Below are 20,591 nucleotides of genomic sequence, written 5' to 3'. Positions count from 1 at the left end.
GCTCATGCTTCCTCACAATTTTGCTTCTCAAGTCCTCAGACAGTTCTTTGGTCTCTTTCTTTTCTCCATGCTCAATGTGGTACACACAAGGTCACAGGACAGAGGTGGAGGCAACTTTAATCAATTTCAACTGGCTGCAAGTGTGATTTAGTTATTGCCACCACCTGTTATGTGCCACAGGTAACAGCTGCTGGGAATTACACAAATTAGAGAAGCATCACATGATTTTTCTACGGGTGCCAATACTTTTGTCCACCTCTTTTTTATGTTTGGTGTGAAATTATATCCAATTTGGCTTTTTGACAATTCTTTTTGTGGTTTTCCATTGAAGACAAATTAAATAAAGAGATGAATACCAAAGCATTTGTGATTGCAATCATTTTCTAGAAGAAATTGAGTATTATCTGACAGAATTCCAGGGGTGCCAATACTTTTGGCCGGCACTTTACATCTCCAGCAGCAGGGGAGCAGCCCCTCCCCCAGCTCAATGCAGTCCTCAGTGTTGTTGGGACAAGGAAGGTCAGTTCTGTGGAGATGCATGCCGAGCTGCTCCTGGTGGTGTGGTCTTCAGGGGGAGTTGGTTTATGGCTTGCTCCCCATGCAGGCAGGGCATGGATTTTTTTTCTTCTTAAGGCAACCTATTGTTTCATCAGCAAACAGACAAACCTTACCTACCAAACCATCTCTTATGTCACTATACTTACCTGCCAAACCTTCTCCTATGTCACTATCCTTACATACCAAACCTTCTCCTATGTCACTATCCTTACCTACCAAACCTTCTCCTATGTCACTATCCTTACCCACCAACCCTTCTCCTATGTCATTACCCTTACCTACCAAACCTTCTCCTATGTCCCTATCCTTACCTACCAACCCTTCTCCTATGTCACTATCCTTACCTACCAACCCTTCTCCTATGTCACTATCCTAACCTACCAAATCTTATCCTATGTCTCTTACAAACATATTAAACTGAACAGGATCCAGAACAGACCCGTGTGGCCACTTGTAACCAGTCTAAGAATATACACCATTAACAAAAACCTTCTGATATCTATCCTTAAGAACAAATCCACTGAACTATCCAGGGAGTATGTCCAATTTTTTCTATCAGCTCTTTATGGGGATTTGTATAAAGGCTTTGCCGAAGTCCAGGTAGGCGGCAGCCCTGGCACCTTCATCCAGCACTTTTGTGACAAAATCAATGAGATTAGTCTGACATGATGTTCCCCCAGTAAAGCCTTGCTGGTTTGGATCCATCACATTGCTGATTCTTAGGTGATCCGCTGTCTTCTTTTTTTAGAAGAGTTTCCATCATTTTAACTACTACAGATGTTAGGCTCACTGGCCTGTAGTTACTGGGCTCTTCTCTAATCACCTTCTTGTGGATGGGTATAACATTGGCCGTTCTCCATCCATCAGTAACATGTCCTGTTAGGAGAGATTGGCTATACAGATTTGTTAGGGGGGCAGCAATCTCTGATCCGAGTTAAGAACCCTGAGGTGGACGCCATTTGGACCCATTCATCTTTAAGCTCACACCAGAAGTTCACCTGCAGGTAGACTAGGAAGTGCTCCTCACCTCTATGAGGGGACATGCACTGAGCACCCCATTGTCATGGTTACACTGGTTGTGAGGGCAATGTCTCTGGAACAATTACTATCACTAAATGTGGGTATTGAGGACTTCCCACCTCTAGTCATTGCACTGACATGCCCTATTACAGCTTGGAGGGGGAGGCGGGTACACGTCACTCCGGAAAATCAACCAGTACTATATGTTTTCCTACTCATGTCAACAAACAAAATGGCCGCGCTGTATGGGAGGCGCTCTAGTGTTTGGGGGCGGCGCGTTACGTGGATAGAATAGGCGTTCCCTACGCCGGTCTCCCTGGTGATGACGTCGCTCTACCGACGCCGAATCACGTGACGAGAGAGTGAGTGTGCGAGTGTGTTGCCTACGCGCGGCAAAGGCGAGAGAAGATGGCGGACGGGAAGGGAGAGTCCGGAGCGGGGCTTCCCAACGGGCGGACGGTAGCCCCGGCACCTTCCCCGCTAGAGGCCGGCCGCCTGGCGGAGACGCTGCGGGAGCTGGAGGATAGGCTGAGGGAGGAGGAGGAAGTGTCGGCGCCGTCCTCCGCTGTGTACTGCAGGCGGCTGTGTGAGGTGAGAGCTGCTGAGGGGGGACCGGGGGGCCCGGTGCGGAGGGGGCGGCCCCGGGGGGAGCGCCGGTGTCATTGTGAGAGCCCGTGTGCTGTTATTTTGGTTGCTGACAGTGAGTGATGGGGGCGGGTTCTGGGGGAGGGCCCTCTGCTCAATTCATTCACCCATGTCACAGGGAATATGGGTCAGCGGGGAGGACGGCGGCCATCGGGGGCAGGAGAGGAGGGAACCTGGGGGGGCAGGAGAGGAGGGAACCGGGGGGCAGGAGAGGAGGGGAACTGGGGGGCAGGAGAGGAGGGAACCGGGGGGCAGGAGAGGAGGGAACCTGGGGGGGCAGGAGAGGAGGGAACCTGGGGGGGGCAGGAGAGTAGGGAACCTGGGGGGCAGGAGAGGAGGGAACCTGGGGGGGCAGGAGAGTAGGGAACCTGGGGGGCAGGAGAGGAGGGAACCTGGGGGCAGGAGAGTAGGGAACCTGGGGGGCAGGAGAGGAGGGAACCGGGGGGGCAGGAGAGGAGGGAACCGGGGGGCAGGAGAGGAGGGAACCTGGGGGGGCAGGAGAGGAGGGAACCTGGGGGGGCAGGAGAGGAGGGAACCGGGGGGGGCAGGAGAGGAGGGAACCGGGGGGGGGCAGGAGAGGAGGGAACCGGGGGGGGGCAGGAGAGGAGGGAACCGGGGGCAGGAGAGGAGGGAACCTGGGGGGGCAGGAGAGGAGGGAGCTGGGGGGCAGGAGAGGAGGGAGCTGGGGGGGCAGGAGAGGAGGGAGCCTGGGGGGGGCAGGAGAGTAGGGAGCCTGGGGGGGGCAGGAGAGTAGGGAGCCGGGGGGGGGCAGGAGAGTAGGGAGCCTGGGGGGGGCAGGAGAGTAGGGAGCCTGGGGGGGGGCAGGAGAGTAGGGAGCCTGGGGGGGGCAGGAGAGTAGGGAGCCTGGGGGGGGCAGGAGAGTAGGGAGCCTGGGGGGGGCAGGAGAGTAGGGAGCCTGGGGGGGGGCAGGAGAGTAGGGAGCCTGGGGGGGGGCAGGAGAGTAGGGAGCCTGGGGGGGGCAGGAGAGTAGGGAGCCTGGGGGGGGCAGGAGAGTAGGGAGCCTGGGGGGGGCAGGAGAGTAGGGAGCCTGGGGGGGGCAGGAGAGTAGGGAGCCTGGGGGGGGCAGGAGAGTAGGGAGCCTGGGGGGGGCAGGAGAGTAGGGAGCCTGGGGGGGGCAGGAGAGGAGAGGAGGGAGCCGGGGGGGCAGGAGAGGGGGGGGGGGGCAGGAGAGTAGGGAGCCTGGGGGGGCAGGAGAGTAGGGAACCTGCGGGGGGCAGGAGAGGAGGGAGCCTGGGGGCAGCGGTGCGGAGAGCACGGCCGCATCTGCAGGGAGGCCTCCCCCGTGGACTGCAGCCACCAGCAGGGCACCTGTAACCTTTGGTCACTGCCTAACCTGCTGACAGGAGCTCCGGGTGACTGTGCCCCCTCCAGTAGGACATCAGGGCATCGCTAACAGCTCCATAGCGGATTGCTGTGCCCAGAATAGCTCCAGCCGCCACAGGGAATCAATAATAGAGCAGGTCGGCTGGGGAGAGCGGCGGCTTGTGCATCACGGAACAACAGGCACCCAGGGAAAAGGTCGGAGAGCGGAGCCGCTGCCAGATTCCAGTATATAGCAGAGAGGCCATGGAACTGGCTTCTGCCTACAGCCAGGTTCACACTATGTAAAAACGACGTCCGTTTTTCATAATAAGGGCCGTTGTGCAAACAATGAACCTTATTTTTAAATATCTGCTGCTATTTGTACAATGATGGCCGTTGTTTACCTATTGTGAACCTAGGCTGTAGCAGTGATGGCAGCCTCAGCACTCCAGCTGTTGAGAAACTACAGTTCCCATAATACCCGGGCGGCCGTCGCCATGTCTTTTATTGTTTTGGCCTGATGGGAATTGTAGGTTTGCAGCAGCTGGAGGACCGAGATTCACCGTCCCTGGCCCTGGTAGGTTTCTTTGTCAGCGTAAAGCTGGCCGCAGATCCCAGCAATGTTGGTAGATCACACCAGTTATAGTGGGATTAGTGTCGGTCTTTTGGGAATCGGATTGTCGGGGGAATAAGAAATTACATAGAATATGACTGGGGGTAATAGAAAAATAAAATATAGTGATACTCACCTCCACTGATCTCCACAGTTGTCATCTGGACAATGTATAGTCCTCTCTGCTTTCTGTAACGTCATCACCACTCTCAAAATGAAAATCTCGGCACTCACCATTCAGATTTGCTTGTAGTATTTATTGCATTTCAGATTTAAAAACATAAATGATACAGGACGCTTTTAGGCTCACGCCTTTGTCGACTGCCTCAGTGAGGCGTGAGCCGAAACGCGTCCTGTATCATTTGTTTCAAATCTAAAATGCAATAAATACTACAAGCAAATTTGAATGGTGAGTGCTGAGATTTTCATTTTGAGATTCTACTTGGGATCTCTTCCCTACTGCGTGCACAGCCCTGAACGGAGTGCCGAACCTGATTGTGATATTGGATCACCACTATTTCTTATATCGCCAACATATTCTGCAGTGATGCATCCTGATTTTAGCTCAAATCTCTTGGGCCATTAAAATAAATAGGGCCCCTGTCGATCCGAGTAGGGATATGTTGGTGTCATCTTTTCTCGATGTATCCGTACCTCGGAAGCACAAATCATGGAGCCCATACACAGTTAACCATGACTGAAGCCCTACTGAAAAACTATGGATCTGGTAACCTATCTATTAAAATATAAAAGAAAAATCAATAGGATTAGGGATCTGTGAACAGGTCCTTAAAGGGGTGGTGTCCCACAGAAAGATGTATTAGGCTAAATTAAACATATTTCTACTGTACAAGCCTTTATTAAAGAGGTACTCTGGGCTAGGGGTATTTTTTACAGTATGGCCAGGAAGGGGGAGGATATAGACACTTACCTCCCCAGTTCCAGCGCTGGGTCCCAGATCGCACCTCCCGTCTCGCTGCCGCATCCTGGTCTGAGCTGCGGCTTAAGACGTGATGTCTCAAGGCAGCTCAGCCATTCAGTGGCAGAGGCGGGACCCCGATACGACCGCTGAATGGCTGAGCGGCCTTGAGACGTTATGTCTCAAGCCGCAGCTCAGACCAGGAAGCGGCAGTCGGACGGGAGAACAGGGCGGTGCGATCCGTGACCCGCAGCTGGAACCAGGGAGGTAAGTGACCAGCGGCGTCTATATCCAACCCCTCCCCGGCCATACCGTAAAAATACCCCTAGCCCAGAGTACCCCTTTAAAATTTAGTATTTGAAAGCTATAGACTCAGTAATCCCCTATGTGCTGCTTTGTTTGATAACCTGTTGCCCTCAGTTATGAAGGCTGCGTCATACAGAGCCTCCAGTGCTTCAGCCCTGTAGCCGTGGCTAGAAAGGCGCCATACATGGGAATCGGCCCACGGTTTGGAAAAACGGACCGCGGCACCGGCTTCCCTGCACCGTTCTATCTATGGGTCATATAAAAGAAAATGTACCTAATGGTACATTTACTTTAAAGGATACCTGTCATTAGGTTTACTCACCTGATAGGAGTGCTGACTTGTCCTGCTAGAGCAGCAGGATCCTGACTGTAATACGTGTGAGACATTTGTCATTTCCATAGTCTTTATTGGCCGCAGCATGTAAAGGGTTAAACTTCCAGGAACCGACATAACAGCAGGGTCCTAGGTGTGTGAAAAGTCTCATGTGGGCATGGGATGTGTGGAGTTCGGTGGACTCCAATCCCCGCTTTCTCCTACCATGACTTGTTGATATAGGTGCATTTTACCCTGTGATGACTTTCTGACTACACTTTATATTACACTTTGCCTCGGGAGTGTTTGTCACTTTATAAGGTTGTTCTTCATTGTTCGCACTTTTACATTTATTACAGTGCAGCAATAATATAACGTATGGTCCAGATTTATCAGTGTGGAAAATAGAAACTGGTGTGAGTTTTTCCAGAGTAGCCAATCACAGCTCAGCTTTCAACCCTAGTAAAATAAAAGCCGAGCTGTGATTGGTTGCTGGGAGCAGCTTACGCCTGTTTCTGTTTTAACGCAGCTTGTTGTTTATTGCAGAAGGTTGGATATACCTGTGAGTAGTTGATGGTAGGAATATAGAGGCTCTTGTGTATATCTTTGCCGAACCTATTTTGTTGTGCCAGTTACTGTGTGTGAACGGTCTTCTTTCTCTTTCGCCTCTGACATGGTAGATTTCCTGTAAAGCTGTTTCTTTGCAGAGATAGGAGAGTATGAGACCCGGCTCACTGCAGAGTCTCTTTATTCTTCTGTAATGCGGCTCCAGCTCGTCTCCGTGTGACAGGTCTCTCAGGTTTCTCTGTCATTTTTTAGAAGAGGGAAGCACCAAAAACCATGGGAACCTACATTTTATAGGATGCGCAAAGGAGGTAGTGGACGCTGGCCGTGTGAGGCGGGAGAAGGTTCTAAGGAATTATTGGACTAACAGAGTGTCTGTAGATGGGGCAGAATTGATGGCTTCGGCTACGCTCTGTGCGTGGAGAGATATATAACCAGCGACACGGAGGACAGAACTTGGTGGGAAGAGGAGGGGGCTGAGGGCTGCCAGGAGGGGTCTGATAATGCTTATACCATTCTGGAGATACAGACTGACTTAAGGCCCTATTCCACGGAACGATTATCGTTCATAAACTCGCTCCAACGACCGCTCGTTAACGATAATCACTTCGTGGAATTGGTGTAAGCGAGCGAACGACAAAGGCGAAATAGCTATATTGTCGTTCAAAATAGTTTTTCAGCATGTCGAAAAAAATTGTTGGTCTTTGAAAGATAATTCGCTAATCGGTTCGTAAAATTAGAAATCTTTGTCGTTCGTAAAAAGGTTTAAAAAAAATGGTCATGGTCATGATCAACCCGGCGAACGTTTTAAACGACCATGTAACGACCGCAAAATAATCGTTACACTACATATATCGTTCACGTACCCACGTGCGTTATGTGTTATCGTTCGCTAAAAAAAATCATTTAGTGATCGTTAATGTGCGGTCGTTGGAGCGAGTTTACAAACGATAATCGTTCCGTGGAATAGGGCCTTTACGCTCAACAAAGGTGAATATGTGGTAGTCTGGGAATCGCATGAGACAAGTGCTGATATGTACATGCCTATGTAGTCTATTGTTTTTTGTTTTTTTTTTCTTTTTTTTAACATTATTATTATAGACAGATTTGTTGATTTGTTTGTTGTCCATAATTGGACAAACGTAGATTGATATGGGAAACTTTCGAACTGCTAAAATGACGCGTTTGTTACCGTATGATATTGGGCAACATCAGGAAGATGTGACCCCTGTATGTGGGAGCAGTCACCAAAAACACATTTGATATGTCAGTCACGGTCGTGCTTTTCTTCCTGCTCGTTCTCCTGATTGGTCGGGGTCTGAACACCAATAAAAACTTTTAACATGTCAGAAGTTTTTTGTTATGCCGTGCTTGGGTGTTAATTTATTTTATATATTTCTCCTTGGCGCGTACTTCAATTTTTTGAGTTTAAATGTCATGTAGGGAATTTTGTATCATGAGTTTATATTTTTTTTCTGATTTGTTTAAGAAATTTTCTGTCTACTCACCCACCATTTTTTTTTCCTTTCAGGTATTAGTGCAGTGCTCTGAAGATCAGACCGCTTCTGAAAATCTCATACTTTATACAGATGTGTACGGAACTGCTCTAAAATGTTTTGCAAATGCCCGGCCTTACCTGACCACAGAGTGTGAAGATGTTTTGCTTCTTATCGAAAGGCTCGTATTGTAAGTGAATCATTATGCATGTGTCTGTACACTAGAATTTCCTTTTGTAAACACGTGTTATATATTTTTTTTTTATTTTAGTAGTTCATGCTTTCAGTTTCTTAAGAAAACGTTAAAAAGGAAATTGTTTGGGGACATGATTGTGTGTGTCTACGTGAATCTTCTGCTTTGTGCCACCTCTTCATTGTCATGTTTCTTCCTTCAGGAGTTGTTTCGAAGTGATCCTTTCTATGACTGAAGATGACTTTTTATGTGATTTTGGGTTACGCTTTAAAAAGTCTGTTATGGTGAGTTAAATCGTTACTTTAATATTTCTGGTGACTTATTATATCTGGTCAGTAAAATGAAATGTTGTGGAACAATGTTGGGGGTGGTCTATGAATCTTAACACTGGCTTATCATGCTAGCGATGAATCCAAAAATCTGCATTGTGCTGTGTGTGTGTTGACAAAAAATGGCAAAAAAAATAACATTAACCTAAAGTCAGTCTGTTCCTGCAAACCTTAAAGGGGAAGTGTTATGGAGCAACATTGTTAAAAGGGGAAGTTTTCTTCATTCTGGGCTGACAATGTCATAGAACCACCTCTGTCAGCCCAGAATAAAGAATATTTTTACCAAAGATGCCGGATCACACAGCCTCGCTAAAGGTATGTACGCGATACTTGTGTGATAGGCATCTGGAAACTGGCAGCATAGATATATACATCCATGCTCTCAATTTCCCTTTAAGTTTTCCTATTCTTATTCATGTAATTTTATCTTTGTCTGTAGGGCTGTGTGAGGGCTCATTTTTGTGCTGTGGCACTTGGAACACCACGATGGCCGAAAATAGGCCAGTCACTTAACTGGTTAATATGGTCTTGAACCAATATCTGTGCACGTGTATAAAGAAATGTTAAGTGTATTAGAAATTCTATCCTGAAGTTGTGCCCCCTTTAAATATTCTGGCAGGTAATGATCACCATCTTGAGTATTTTAACAGGCAGGTGAATTCTCCTGCTGCGTACATCCCAGCCACTAACCCACAGCTGTGTTATCTGTCTTGTTAGAAGGTGAACAGGTCTTTGGTTTGTAGATGTAAGCACTGTCTGTACCTGCTGCTGCCATTGCAATGGTGCCCAATCCCTGCTGCTCACTGTGACGTGTCGAGGCAAGGGAGTGGTCACCCTGCCGATGACTGGTGTCAGCGGTGGCCCATTTGGGTGCAGCTTTACGTCAAGGCAGAGTCAAGTGGCAAGCAGCACTTTATAATTTCTTACAAATTTTTTTTTTTATTTTTAGGATTCCCAGGGCATATTACTAGAGTTTGGACATAGCAATTTGCAACTGCTTGTTGATAACCTGAAGCATGGCAGCGCGTGGAAAAATCCAGCTCTAGTTAAAATCTTGTCTCGACAGACAGTACAGCCTGATGAAGGTAAGAATGCCTAGTAGGATTTAACCATATAATTATAGTTACCTAGTTTGTAGGGATGAAGACAGCAGCCATCACAGACACAGGAAGATGCTGTGTATGCCGGCTCCTGCCCCACCAGAGTGGCGCACGTCACAGGAGAGCCGCGGGCCGCATCAGAAGGTCTCAGGGGCCAGATGCGGCCTGCGGGCTGGAGGTTCCCCACCCCTGCCCTATAGTGTTGATGCAGAGGAAGCAGTAGAAGGAGTTCCATAGTCTCACTGCTCTTACAGTAAAGAATCCCCTTCTGTACAGGTGGATCAGAGGGGCGGCCTCTGACAGCTCTCCTGGCTCTGATCTCCTCTTGTGTGTGTGTGGGAGGAGTTCAGAGGCGGCCCAGTTATAGTAAGCACAACACATAAATCTTTTGCTCTATGTTGTCTCTAATCATCGCTCCTGGTAGTATACTCCTTTTTTTTTTTTTTTTTTTTTTTAACATTTTAAGAGTTTGTTACAAGCAAAAGGTTTAATTTATCAACCAAAATTTACTCCTGACGTGAAGTATGCTTTGTCAGGAAACAGTCTCAGAATCACTTGGATAAGTTTAGCTGTCACAAAGTTATTACAACAGAGAGAGTCAGAGAGGTCAGGTTTAAAAAAATAGAGCCCGGTTCATAATGCCAAAGGTGGCTGTGGAGGCACGGTGTCAGTGAGAAGGAATATAGGCACAGAGCTGCAGGTTCTCTCACCTACATCACCTCCGGGTGTAATATTGGTTTTTGTGTATACTTTTTCTGGTTTTGCCTGATCTTAAAGATCTTCTTTTTTTTTTTCTTCCCCCCCCCCGCACCAGTTTCTAATTGGATATCACTAGAAGGCCCCTGTTTTCTACAGATGCGTGTGAAACATTTAATGAAGACAAACTGCATAGAGCAAGCCATGCTTCTCTCCAGATTTCTCTCTGAAAGTGCAGAGACTTCAGGCAATTTCTTTTTCCGTCAGTCCTTTATCACATGCCTTTGTACAATGCTGCCAAATGAAGAGGCTTTTAAAGAGGTATGTGTAAAGGTTCATAAGGAAATTTATTTTAGCAGGAATTGACTTTTTTTTATATGACTGGGCAGGCTGACCGCGCGCTGTGTATGATGAGTAGAGATGAGCGAACCTGGAGCATGCTGAAGTCCATCCGATCCCGAACTTTCGGCATTTGATTAGCGATGGCTGTTGAAGTTGGATAAAGCCCTAAGGCTATGTGGAAATCATGGATATAGTCATTGGCTGTATCCATGTTTTCCAGACAACCTTAGAGCTTTATCCAACTTCAGCAGCCGCCGCTAATCAAATACCGATCGTTCGGGTTCGGATGAACTTGAACCCGAACCCGGTTCTCTAATGATGAGCCAGAGGGGTTGGCCATGCTATAATAAAATGAATCTGGGTATACTATATTAGGCTATGTACTTTATTCACTGACAGTTGCCCCCTGTTTGCTCTAAGAGGCCTCTCCCCCATGCTCTGCTGTCCTCAGCATGCTGAACGGTGACACCTTAAAGGGGTACTCCAGCGAAAATCTTTCAAATCAACTGGTTTTAGAAAGTTATACAGATTTGTAATTTACTTCCAAATAAAAAATCCCAAGTCTTCCCATACTTATCAGCTGCTGTATGTCCCGCAGGAAATGTTTTCTTTCCAGTCTGACACAGCGCTCTCTGCTGCCACCTCTGTCCATGTCAGGAACTGTCCAGAGCAGGAAATGTTTTCTATGCGGATTTGCTGCTGCTCTGGACAGTTCCTGACATGGACAGAGGTGGCAGCAGAGAGCACTGTGTCAGTCTGGAAAGAAAACATTTCCTGCAGGACATACAGCAGCTGATAAGTATAGAAATTCTAGAATTTAAATTTGTAAATAGAAGTAAATTACAAATCTATATAACCTTCTGAAACCAGTTGATTTGAAAGAAAGACTTTAACTGGAGTGCCCCTTTAATCAGCATCCTCAGTGCTATCAGGCACCCACGGTGGAATTGCCAGTAAGTACAGTGCATACCCTAATACAGTACCCTGATTAATGTTACTATTATGTAGCCAACCCCTTGATGTACCCTTTAAAATGAGAATTAAAAAAAAAAAAGACATCTTAGTTTCCCAAAACAGAACATGTTTTTTTTTTATTTTAGTTTTACATGATCTCCCTGATTTTGTTGATATTTTTGTACCATATAAACTCTCTCTATTAGCTGTGAGCAGGCTGATCTGGGGTACTGGTTGGGTTTGCATTGTAACATGTGTAACTCATTCATCTTCCTTATCTTGGATAACCTTCCACAATATATTGGATTAATTTATTAGTTTGCTTTTTCACTTTTCATTTTGTGCAGATTTCAAAAATGGATGGAAAGGATGTTCTGGATACAATATGTAATCTGGAATCTGAAGGACAAGTCAATGCTGCCTTTATTCTCTGTACCACCTACCTTACACAGCAGCTACAGAATGAAGTCACTGCTTTCTCCTGGTGAGTGCCTGTTTCCTACTTTCTTTTTTTGTAGCCTGACCATATTCTTAATCCTGTGTGACACCTTTTAAAAAGCATCATTAAAGGGTTATCCAGGCGTAGAAAAACACATGGCTGCTGAGATTTCCCTTGTAGTCAATCTATATGAATGTATTTTAAAAGGCTTCTTAAGGCCCCTATACACCTTCAGTAACTGGAGTCATACACAGGAACATTCGGCACAGCCAAGCATTCCTATGTTCTCTATTGGGAGGAGTAGGCCGCAGCTTATCTCTCTGAACAAAGGGGTTGGTCGTGATTTTCCATCATGGCTCCTCCTCCTGTCACCACTGACATCTGTTGGTGGTGGTTGTTCTAGAAAGCCCCATATACCGAATAAGGGTGGGCCCAATCTGCCACGAGTGCCTGGTTTGGGCTAACATAAGTCTAGTTGTGTATGGAGCCTTTTCCTAGCAAGTAAATTGCATTACTATGGCAGTTTGTACTGCTTTTGTCTTGCACTTATTAAATTAAAGTCCAGGGAAAATTTTTCCTAAAAGTATTGTATTGCTCCCCAAAAGCTATATATCACTAATATACACTTATTATGGGAAATGCTTATAAAGTGCTTTTTCCCTGCACTTACTACTGCATCAAGGCTACACTTCCTGGATAGCATGGTGATGTCAGTTCCTGGTTAGCATGGTGATGTCAGTTCCTGGTTAGCATGGTGATGTCACTTCCTGGATAACAAGGTGATGTCACTTCCTGGATAACATGGTGATGTCACTTCCCGACTCCCAGAGCTGTGCGGGCTGTGGCTGCTGGAGAGGATGATAGCAGAGGGACACTGAGGGACACAGGGCACTGGAGGGACACTGAGCATCCCCCTGCCATCATCCTCTACAGCACCCACAGCCCGCACAGCTCTGGGAGTCTGCTTGTGACATCACTAGGTTATCTAGGAAGTGACATCACCATGTTATCCAGGAAGTGAAGCCTTGATGCAGTAGTAAGTGCAGGGACAAAAGCATTTTATAAGCATTTCCCGTAATAAGTGTATATTGGGGATTTGTATAACTTTTGGGGAGCAATACAACACTGTAATAAATTTAGCTGGACTTCTCCTTTTTAAGATTTAATGTTCAGCCATTAGCTGTAAAGGGATTTTCAAACCAAACAATTTATCACTTATTCACAAATCACTAGGGCTCTGGGGGGCCCCATTCCTCTTCAACTGCAAGGGCTGAATAAGTTAAGAAGACTCATCTGTATGTACACTGTTAGTATTGAGATGCTACTGAAGTGAATGTCAGCTGCTCTGCTGTCACCCAGCACTACCACTACAGTGTATGGAGCAGAGTCTTTCAGCTCAAGTACAGCGTTTATCTCTGGTGCTGTGACTGCGCAGATCGGCAGTGGTGGCTTGGCCATCTATATTTTAGGCCGGATAATTCCCTTTAAAATATGACCTATTCTCGAGTAAATGCTGTAAACAAAAAGCAATACCCAATAGCAAAACTGTGTGTGTGTGGTGTTTCGTTTTTTTTTTTATACCAAGCACAGTGGTGGTTTTGTTTTTGATGTTGAATTTTGACCTAATTTGGTATTTGTAAAGTTGTATGGATTGTGTGGGTTTTGTATGTTTTTACATTAATATACTAATGTACTGCATCTATATTTCAGGGAGCTGACTTTGTTTTGGAGCAAGCTGCAGAGAAGAATTGATCCATCTTTGACTACTTTTCTTGAAAGATGTAGGCAGTTTGGTACAATTGCCAAGACGTGTCAGCACTTATTTTTTCTTATTAAAATTGTACATACAGAGGTAAGTGGTAAATGATCTGATAAAGCAAAATAATGCCTATGTGATATGTACCCTAGTGTAGAAATCCACTACTGTGCATGCATTCTTCCTACTGACCAGTTTTCACCCTCCAATCCCCCTGAGTATAACTGTAATTTCAAAAAATTTTGCGGAAATTAATAGAAATGAATTTTTGCAATAGATTTGTTTAAAAAAAACAAACTTCTGTACTCACAAGGCTGTTTTCCCAGAGCTGCGGGTTACCTTTCTCTTTCCTATAGAGAACATAGGAATACTTGGCCACGCCAAATGTTCCTGTGTATGGGGAGGACAGGACAGATAACTGTTGGCCAAAGGTTCAGCTCTCAGTTTTAGAAGATGTATAGCCACCTTTAAAGCAGGGTGAGGACTGCCATGCACTGGCCATGAAAGCCTGTGGAGGGGGGAAGGCAGGGGGAGGTGAGTGAGCAGGAAGCGCTAAGAAACAGCCTGTGCAGTTTGCAGACTTTTTGGCCAGCAAAAATGCTGAACTCAGTCTGCCCAGTAGTGGTCTGACAACTTCTTAAGGTTTGCTACAGTAAGCTAGGATTGTAGGATCTTATGTTTGCTGTGTGTATTGGAGCTAGCAGAGTGGTTAGTCTGCACCCACACTGCAGCCGAGCATAGGGAAAGAGGACACAGGGATGGCGTTCGCAGTTTGTCACGTCTTTTGTTTTTGTTATTAATGTAAAGTGACTTGCTTTGAGGACACTAAATCTGTGATGTACTCAGGCCATTGGCTTAAAGTGTACCTGTCGGTATTACTTAACATAGATGTGTGATATAAAGCAAGTTTGCAAATTTTTTTTTATTGGTTATTATACTTTAAAACAAAGCTATACTTACTTGTATCCAGGTCCAGTCTCCTGAAAGCAGCTTTTTGACCCAGCTAGTAGAGTGTCATGGCTCAAAGTGTCTGTCAGTCAAATGACTGCCTTCTCTGTGAGTGCAGATAACTGGGACTTCCTGCGTTTAGTGTTCATAGCTTTGTTATAAAGCATGATAACAACAAAAAGTGTGAATTTAAACTTTCTTTATATCACATCTACTGTGGATTTAGATTTATAATGACAGGGACACTGTAAAATATAGGAGTGCCATATTAGTTTAAAGGGGTTGTTTGGCCAGTAAGAGGCAATCAGAATTTGGGGTTGGGCTCTGATGAACCCAACCCCTGAGGATAACAAGGAGGATGGCAATAGGAAACAGGGCTGGCTTAAAAGTCTAGGCCCCACTCACTCTAGGTCGGCCCACTCCAATGGCCACAGAGTGGGTGGGGCCTATGCATCAATGACTTCACAGAGGGATGGGGCCTATGATGATGTGGGTGGAGCTAAGTGGTGATGCATCCATGAAGCACAATCCGCAGATAATAGATCACTTTTTACTAGAAAAAAGAACCATGACTTATGATATAAAATAAGGTATGAGAACTGCAAAATGTACCCTTTACACCTGTGTAGAGTAGTGGGCGACAGTGTCACGTTAAGCTTTCTATACATATGATAAAAGTGGGACTGCATTAAATCTTAAGCCGATGCAGTATGTGTGAATGTACCCTTATTTTTTTCTAACCTACTTTAAATCCCTTTGTTTTTTAGGCTGGAGATGATGGTCTAACCATATCAATCGTGTTATGCATAAGAGCACTTCAGATTACATCAACATTACATGAAACTGAAGCAACCAAGTCTTCTGTCTGCAAAACAATAGCATGCCTCTTACCAGAAGACCTGGAGGTGAGACGGGCCTGCCAACTCACAGAATTCCTATTTGAACCAACATCTGAAGGCCTAAATACGTTAGAAGAACTGTTTCTTCAGCCTGATCAAAAGCATGTTGAAGAATCAAGTGTTATTTCAAACTCCCTCCGCTGTGAACTCTTGCTGGCACTGAAAAGTCATTGGTCATTTGATCCTGAATTCTGGGCCTGGAAAACATTGAAAAGACATTGCCTTAAACTTCTGGGTAAAGAAGTTTCGGATTCTGACGACAGCTACGGAGACCCCTCTGTGAATGAGCCAGATTTTCTAAACATGGCTTTGGGTGGCTATGATCCACTGTCTGAACATAATGATTTCCAAGAAAATGCTTCCCTTGAAATGGAGAGTGTTAAAGCCAACAAAAAGCCTATAGGCTCATCTGAAAGATATAAACGATGGCTACAATATAAATTTTTATGTCTCATCTGTAATAGAGAAGTAATTGAGGCAAGGATTCTTCACCATGCCAGGATGCACTTTGAAGGTGACATTTATACATGTCCTGTGTGTGTGAGAAAGTTCAAAAAGAAGGAAGTGTTTGTTCCTCATGTAATGGAACACATGAAGATGCCAATGCGACATCGCGCTAAAAAGAAAAACGAGCCCTTTGAACTTAAGGAAGATATCGAGTATGAAGGTGAAAAAGAGGAGGACTCTTCTGGTTACATCACTTTTAGGACACTTAGAGATAAAAATTTGCAGGACAGAGATGTCTATCCGTGTCCTGGAACAGGATGCTCCAGAGTGTTCAAGCAGTTCAAGTATTTAAGTATACATCTGAAAGCGGAGCATCAAAACAATGATGAAAACGCAAAGCATTACTTAAATTTGAAAAATCTGAGAGAGAAATGTGCTTTCTGTCGGAGGCATTTTATCTCAAATTTTCACTTACGGCAACACACGAACCTTCACCTGGGACCTCTGCCGTTCATGTGCGTGTCAATAGACTGCAATGAAAAATTTAAATCTATTAATCAACTGCTTCACCACAAACAATCTCACGTGGACCCTCAGTATAAATGTGAACTAGAAGGATGCCACCTAGTGTTTGGTGACTTGGGCCTTCTTTACCATCACGAAGCGCAACATTTTCGAGATGCTGCATACAAATGTCCTTTTCCGCCCTGCAAAAAGTTTTATTATTGCAGAACTGACCTCCAGGATCACATAGCTACGCATTTGGCTTGCTCTGGCGATGGCCTTGAGAATAAGACAGATTTATATAAAGATCTAAGAAATGAGAACAAAAGTCTGTTTAGCTCTGATAGCAACCATGTACATTTTCCTTTAGACAGAAGTTTACTATCTACTACAAGCTCACAGCTTGAAGACAGAAACTTGAAATATTCAAGCAGTGCAGAAATATGTGTATATCATGGAATGAGTTCAGAATGCACATGTAGACAGGAGAACAATGGGCAAGTTGTTGGTGAGAGGCTAATAAAACCTATGGTTAAGTACATGAGGGACTCTGATAATCTTCTCAACCTTTTAACTAGCGGTGAAAGCCAATATAGTACATATGTTAAAGAGGAGCAAGATAAAACAAGAGAAGTTTCAGAAACCTTATACGACCTTACAGACCCAGAGACCCAGGTCAAACATGAAGAAATTCCTTCATCCGATAGCTGTCAAAGTTCTGCTTCTTCTGAGGATACTTTGTATGAACTTCTCACAGGTTTGCAAAGGCTAAATCTAAAAGCCTCCAATTCACCCTTACCAAGCAGTTCTCCTCAAGGCCGCGAATCAGTAGCCAGCTGTTCGAACACTTTTTCTGTGATTAAAAAAGACAGCAACGTGAAGAAAGAGAAGGGATTCAGCCAGTACTTATCTCGCCTGGCAGCCAAACCGTTTGCATGTGAGCTTTTGGGTTGCAGATCCGCTTTTGTTACAAGTGATGCCCTTCTATTGCATTATTGTAGAAAACATCAATATACAAAGGAAAATGCTCTGAAATTGAGCATGTTCCAAAAGCAATATTCTCCCTTTGAGTGCCATATCTGCCAGAGTAACTTTTCTAGACGTACCCTACTTCGAATACATTATACGAAAGAGCATCAACTTAGCAAAGAAAAAACAAGGTCGTGTTCTGGAAAGCTTGATAATAAGAAACTTAAAAGCCGTATTCTAAGTCAACGAAGGGCACTGTGCTGGCGTAAGTTTAATTTAAGTGAATCTAACAGTACTCTGAAGAGAGCGTCTTCACCTCAGGACGATATTAATTCTGAGACTTGCGGGGAATCATTGTCTGATGAGGCTGGTAATGTGATTGATGCACCAAGAGATGATGATGATGATGATACAACTGGAGAAGGAAGAGGGAGCAGGCGAGTGGTAGCTCAAGGGAAGTTGTGCTATATTCTAGATAAATATCACAAACCCTTTCACTGCATTCATGAGTCATGCAATTCTTCTTTTGCCAACCAACGGGGCTTAGTCCGTCATTATCAGCTTGTACATCAATATACCAGGGAGTCTTTATGTTTGGAAAAAGTTAAGGAGCAAAAGAGAGAGTATGGCAAATGTAGAAAGATATTTACATGTAAATATGAAGAATGCAGAAAAAGTTTTATCTGCGTCAGTGCCCTGGCTAAACATTACAGAGAATTCCACAAACAAGGTGATAGCGATAAGCAGGAATTTAATATCTTAGATACTGAAAACCCCTTAAAAACGGACACAGAAGACGACGAAAGCGATGATGGCGAAAGTGACGAATCTGAGATTTACTGTGACGCAGAAGGCTGCACTGCTGTATTTACAAATCATGCCAAGTACACCCGGCATATATTGTCCCGCCACAGGAAGTACAAACTGTATGAGGGCAGAAGGAAGCGGAAAAAAAGGGAGGAGGAACTGGATGAAAATTATATTGAGCCGAAACGTTGCCCACGTCCGGTTTACAAAAAGAAAAAGATAAAGAGTAAAGATAAGGTTCAGGAGACCAAAAGTGAGGGGGTTGAATATAAGTCCAGAGAAGAAGCGTTGCAATTGTGTGCCCAAAATATTGACTATACACAATATCCGTGTATGATACATGGCTGCTCATCAGTTGTTAAGCTAGAAAGTAGTATTATCCGACATTACAAACTCACGCATGTCATAGATTCCGATTACGTCAATCATCACGTCTCTGACTTGGTATACTGTGTTAAAAATTTTCCAAAGGTGAAAAAGCGGTCTCTTTCAGATGATGAACACGCTCCTAGATTGCGCAGTGATATTCACCGTGCTTCTAATGGAAGGCATGAATCTTTGAGGAACTCAAATGGTGACCTAAGAAGAAATGGTCCCGTGGAAATCTCAAACTTCAATGAGTCTGACATTAGGCATTTCCGTAAGTCTGAAGACAGACTGAACAATTCTAATGAAAAAGAAAACGTCTCTTGTACAAGTTTCCAAGCGGGATGCAAAATGGAAAACAAAACGGGTCCTCTCCGTCAGTCTGTCGGGTCCGTTGCGCTCTCCTCTAAAAAAGACGATCGGCAAGAACAAATACAGATAGCGATCGGACTTCAAAACTTTAAGCCAATGGGGTTTGAGTCCTCTTTCCTAAAGTTTTTGCAGGAAAGTAGAGACACGGATGATGAATTTGAGGAACTTGAGTGGAATTACCCACAGAAGCGCAAATTACAGAATTCCTTGCAAAAGCGACCCTGTAAAGATCGGAACGACCAACAGATATGTTTGTCTCTGGGCAAAAGTACAGCGTCCGAACTCACTTTACAAAACTTAAGGACAATGTTGGATAAAGCGTTGTCGGACTGCGGTGACTTAGCTTTAAAACAACTCCACCAGCTTTATCAAAGGCCGGTGGTTGTTTTGGAGCGCTCTGACTTTACTGCACCTCTAATAGATCTGTTTTCCAATTGAAAAAAAAAAAAAAAAAAACTGGGGATTTCATGAATAACCTTCTTCCCCCTCAAAAAAAAAATAAAATAAAATATTGCCAGTGTTAATTTTGAGGGAACTCGTGAGTGACACAGAAGGATTGTTTGTTAAGAGTTGTACCATATAGACATTTGTGCAATTAGATGTAACATTTCATGAATGTATTTATCTGTGTTCACACTCTTTGGTTGATCTTCCCAGCAGTTTAATGTACTTGGTGCTAGGACATCAATATAATGGGGCTTCCTTTGACAATAAATGTGCATGGTTGTCTGGGAGTTTTGGGGTGTTACAAGATTTCATACTTGAATGAATTTGCACTTAAAATGTGCCCTGTGTAATATATTGTACACTACGACCTCTTATATTTTTTGAGTTCTGTTTCAATAAATTACAATTTCACCTGTTTTGATGGAGCATTCCAACTTTTTAAAATCTATTTTTTTACTAGAACATAAGGCTTTAAGTTTTTTTTTTTTTTTGCTAAAGTCATATTTTATTTTCCTTTCTTAAATACTTTAGAAAGGTCTGGGTTTTCTGCACTGAGTGTAGGCTTAGAATTTTTTTTTTATTTTTGTATTATGTTTGAATAGAACATACCTTGAGTTGTTGTTTCTTTGCACTGCCGACATTAATAAATATTTTGTTTTCCTTGTTACTTTTGAGTTTAAAAATGTGAAACTTTTTTTATTTTATTTTTTTTTTTTTTTTAATAAATATCCAGGACTGTATTTTTCCAGTATGGGTATGTACATTTATTAAAATAAGTAGGAGATGTCATATGTTCTGTATGTATAGGTCTGCTTCTTTTCATACAGAAGTTTAGAACTTGTCAAGATACAAATAAAATACATGAAATCAGTTGTAGGATTAATTGTGAGTTAGAGTTGCCTTGTACTGCATTTAACTTGCACTGGTATAAATCAAATTTTTATAAAATTCAAAATTACTTCTATATGCTTTGTGGTCACGACTCTACAGAAAATATATAAAACGACTCCAAATTGTCACAGCCGTAGCTCGTACAAATGTCCCGCACCATACTAGCACATGGGTAATATTTTGAGACAAATCTGAAAACACAGCTACATTCTTGCAAAAACAGCACCACCCCAAATCTTGGGTCATGAGTGGTATTGCAGTTAAAGGGGTATTCCACCCAAAAAAAAAATCCTTTAAATCAACTGGTGCCACAGACTTGTAATTTTACTTCTATTAAAAAAAATATACAGTCTTCAAGTACGTATCAGGTACAGT

At 44.2% G+C, this 20,591-nt stretch overlaps 1 protein-coding gene across 1 annotated transcript; it reads left to right on the top strand.

Moving 5' to 3' along the window:
- The first annotated feature begins 1,940 nt into the window (after positions 1-1,940).
- RLF (RLF zinc finger) lies at positions 1,941-20,221 on the top strand. Its single transcript, XM_069971708.1, has 8 exons — positions 1,941-2,169; positions 7,793-7,947; positions 8,153-8,234; positions 9,229-9,364; positions 10,194-10,396; positions 11,719-11,855; positions 13,521-13,662; positions 15,282-20,221. The coding sequence occupies exons 1-8, from the start codon at positions 1,987-1,989 to the stop codon at positions 19,314-19,316; spliced, it is 5,073 nt and encodes a 1,690-aa protein (XP_069827809.1). The 5' UTR covers positions 1,941-1,986; the 3' UTR covers positions 19,317-20,221.
- Positions 20,222-20,591: the final 370 nt, after the last annotated feature.

This window comes from Dendropsophus ebraccatus, chromosome 5 (genome assembly GCF_027789765.1).
Source record: "Dendropsophus ebraccatus isolate aDenEbr1 chromosome 5, aDenEbr1.pat, whole genome shotgun sequence".
Taxonomy (NCBI): Eukaryota; Metazoa; Chordata; class Amphibia; order Anura; family Hylidae; genus Dendropsophus; species Dendropsophus ebraccatus.
This window is presented reverse-complemented; position numbering and strand designations above follow the sequence as displayed.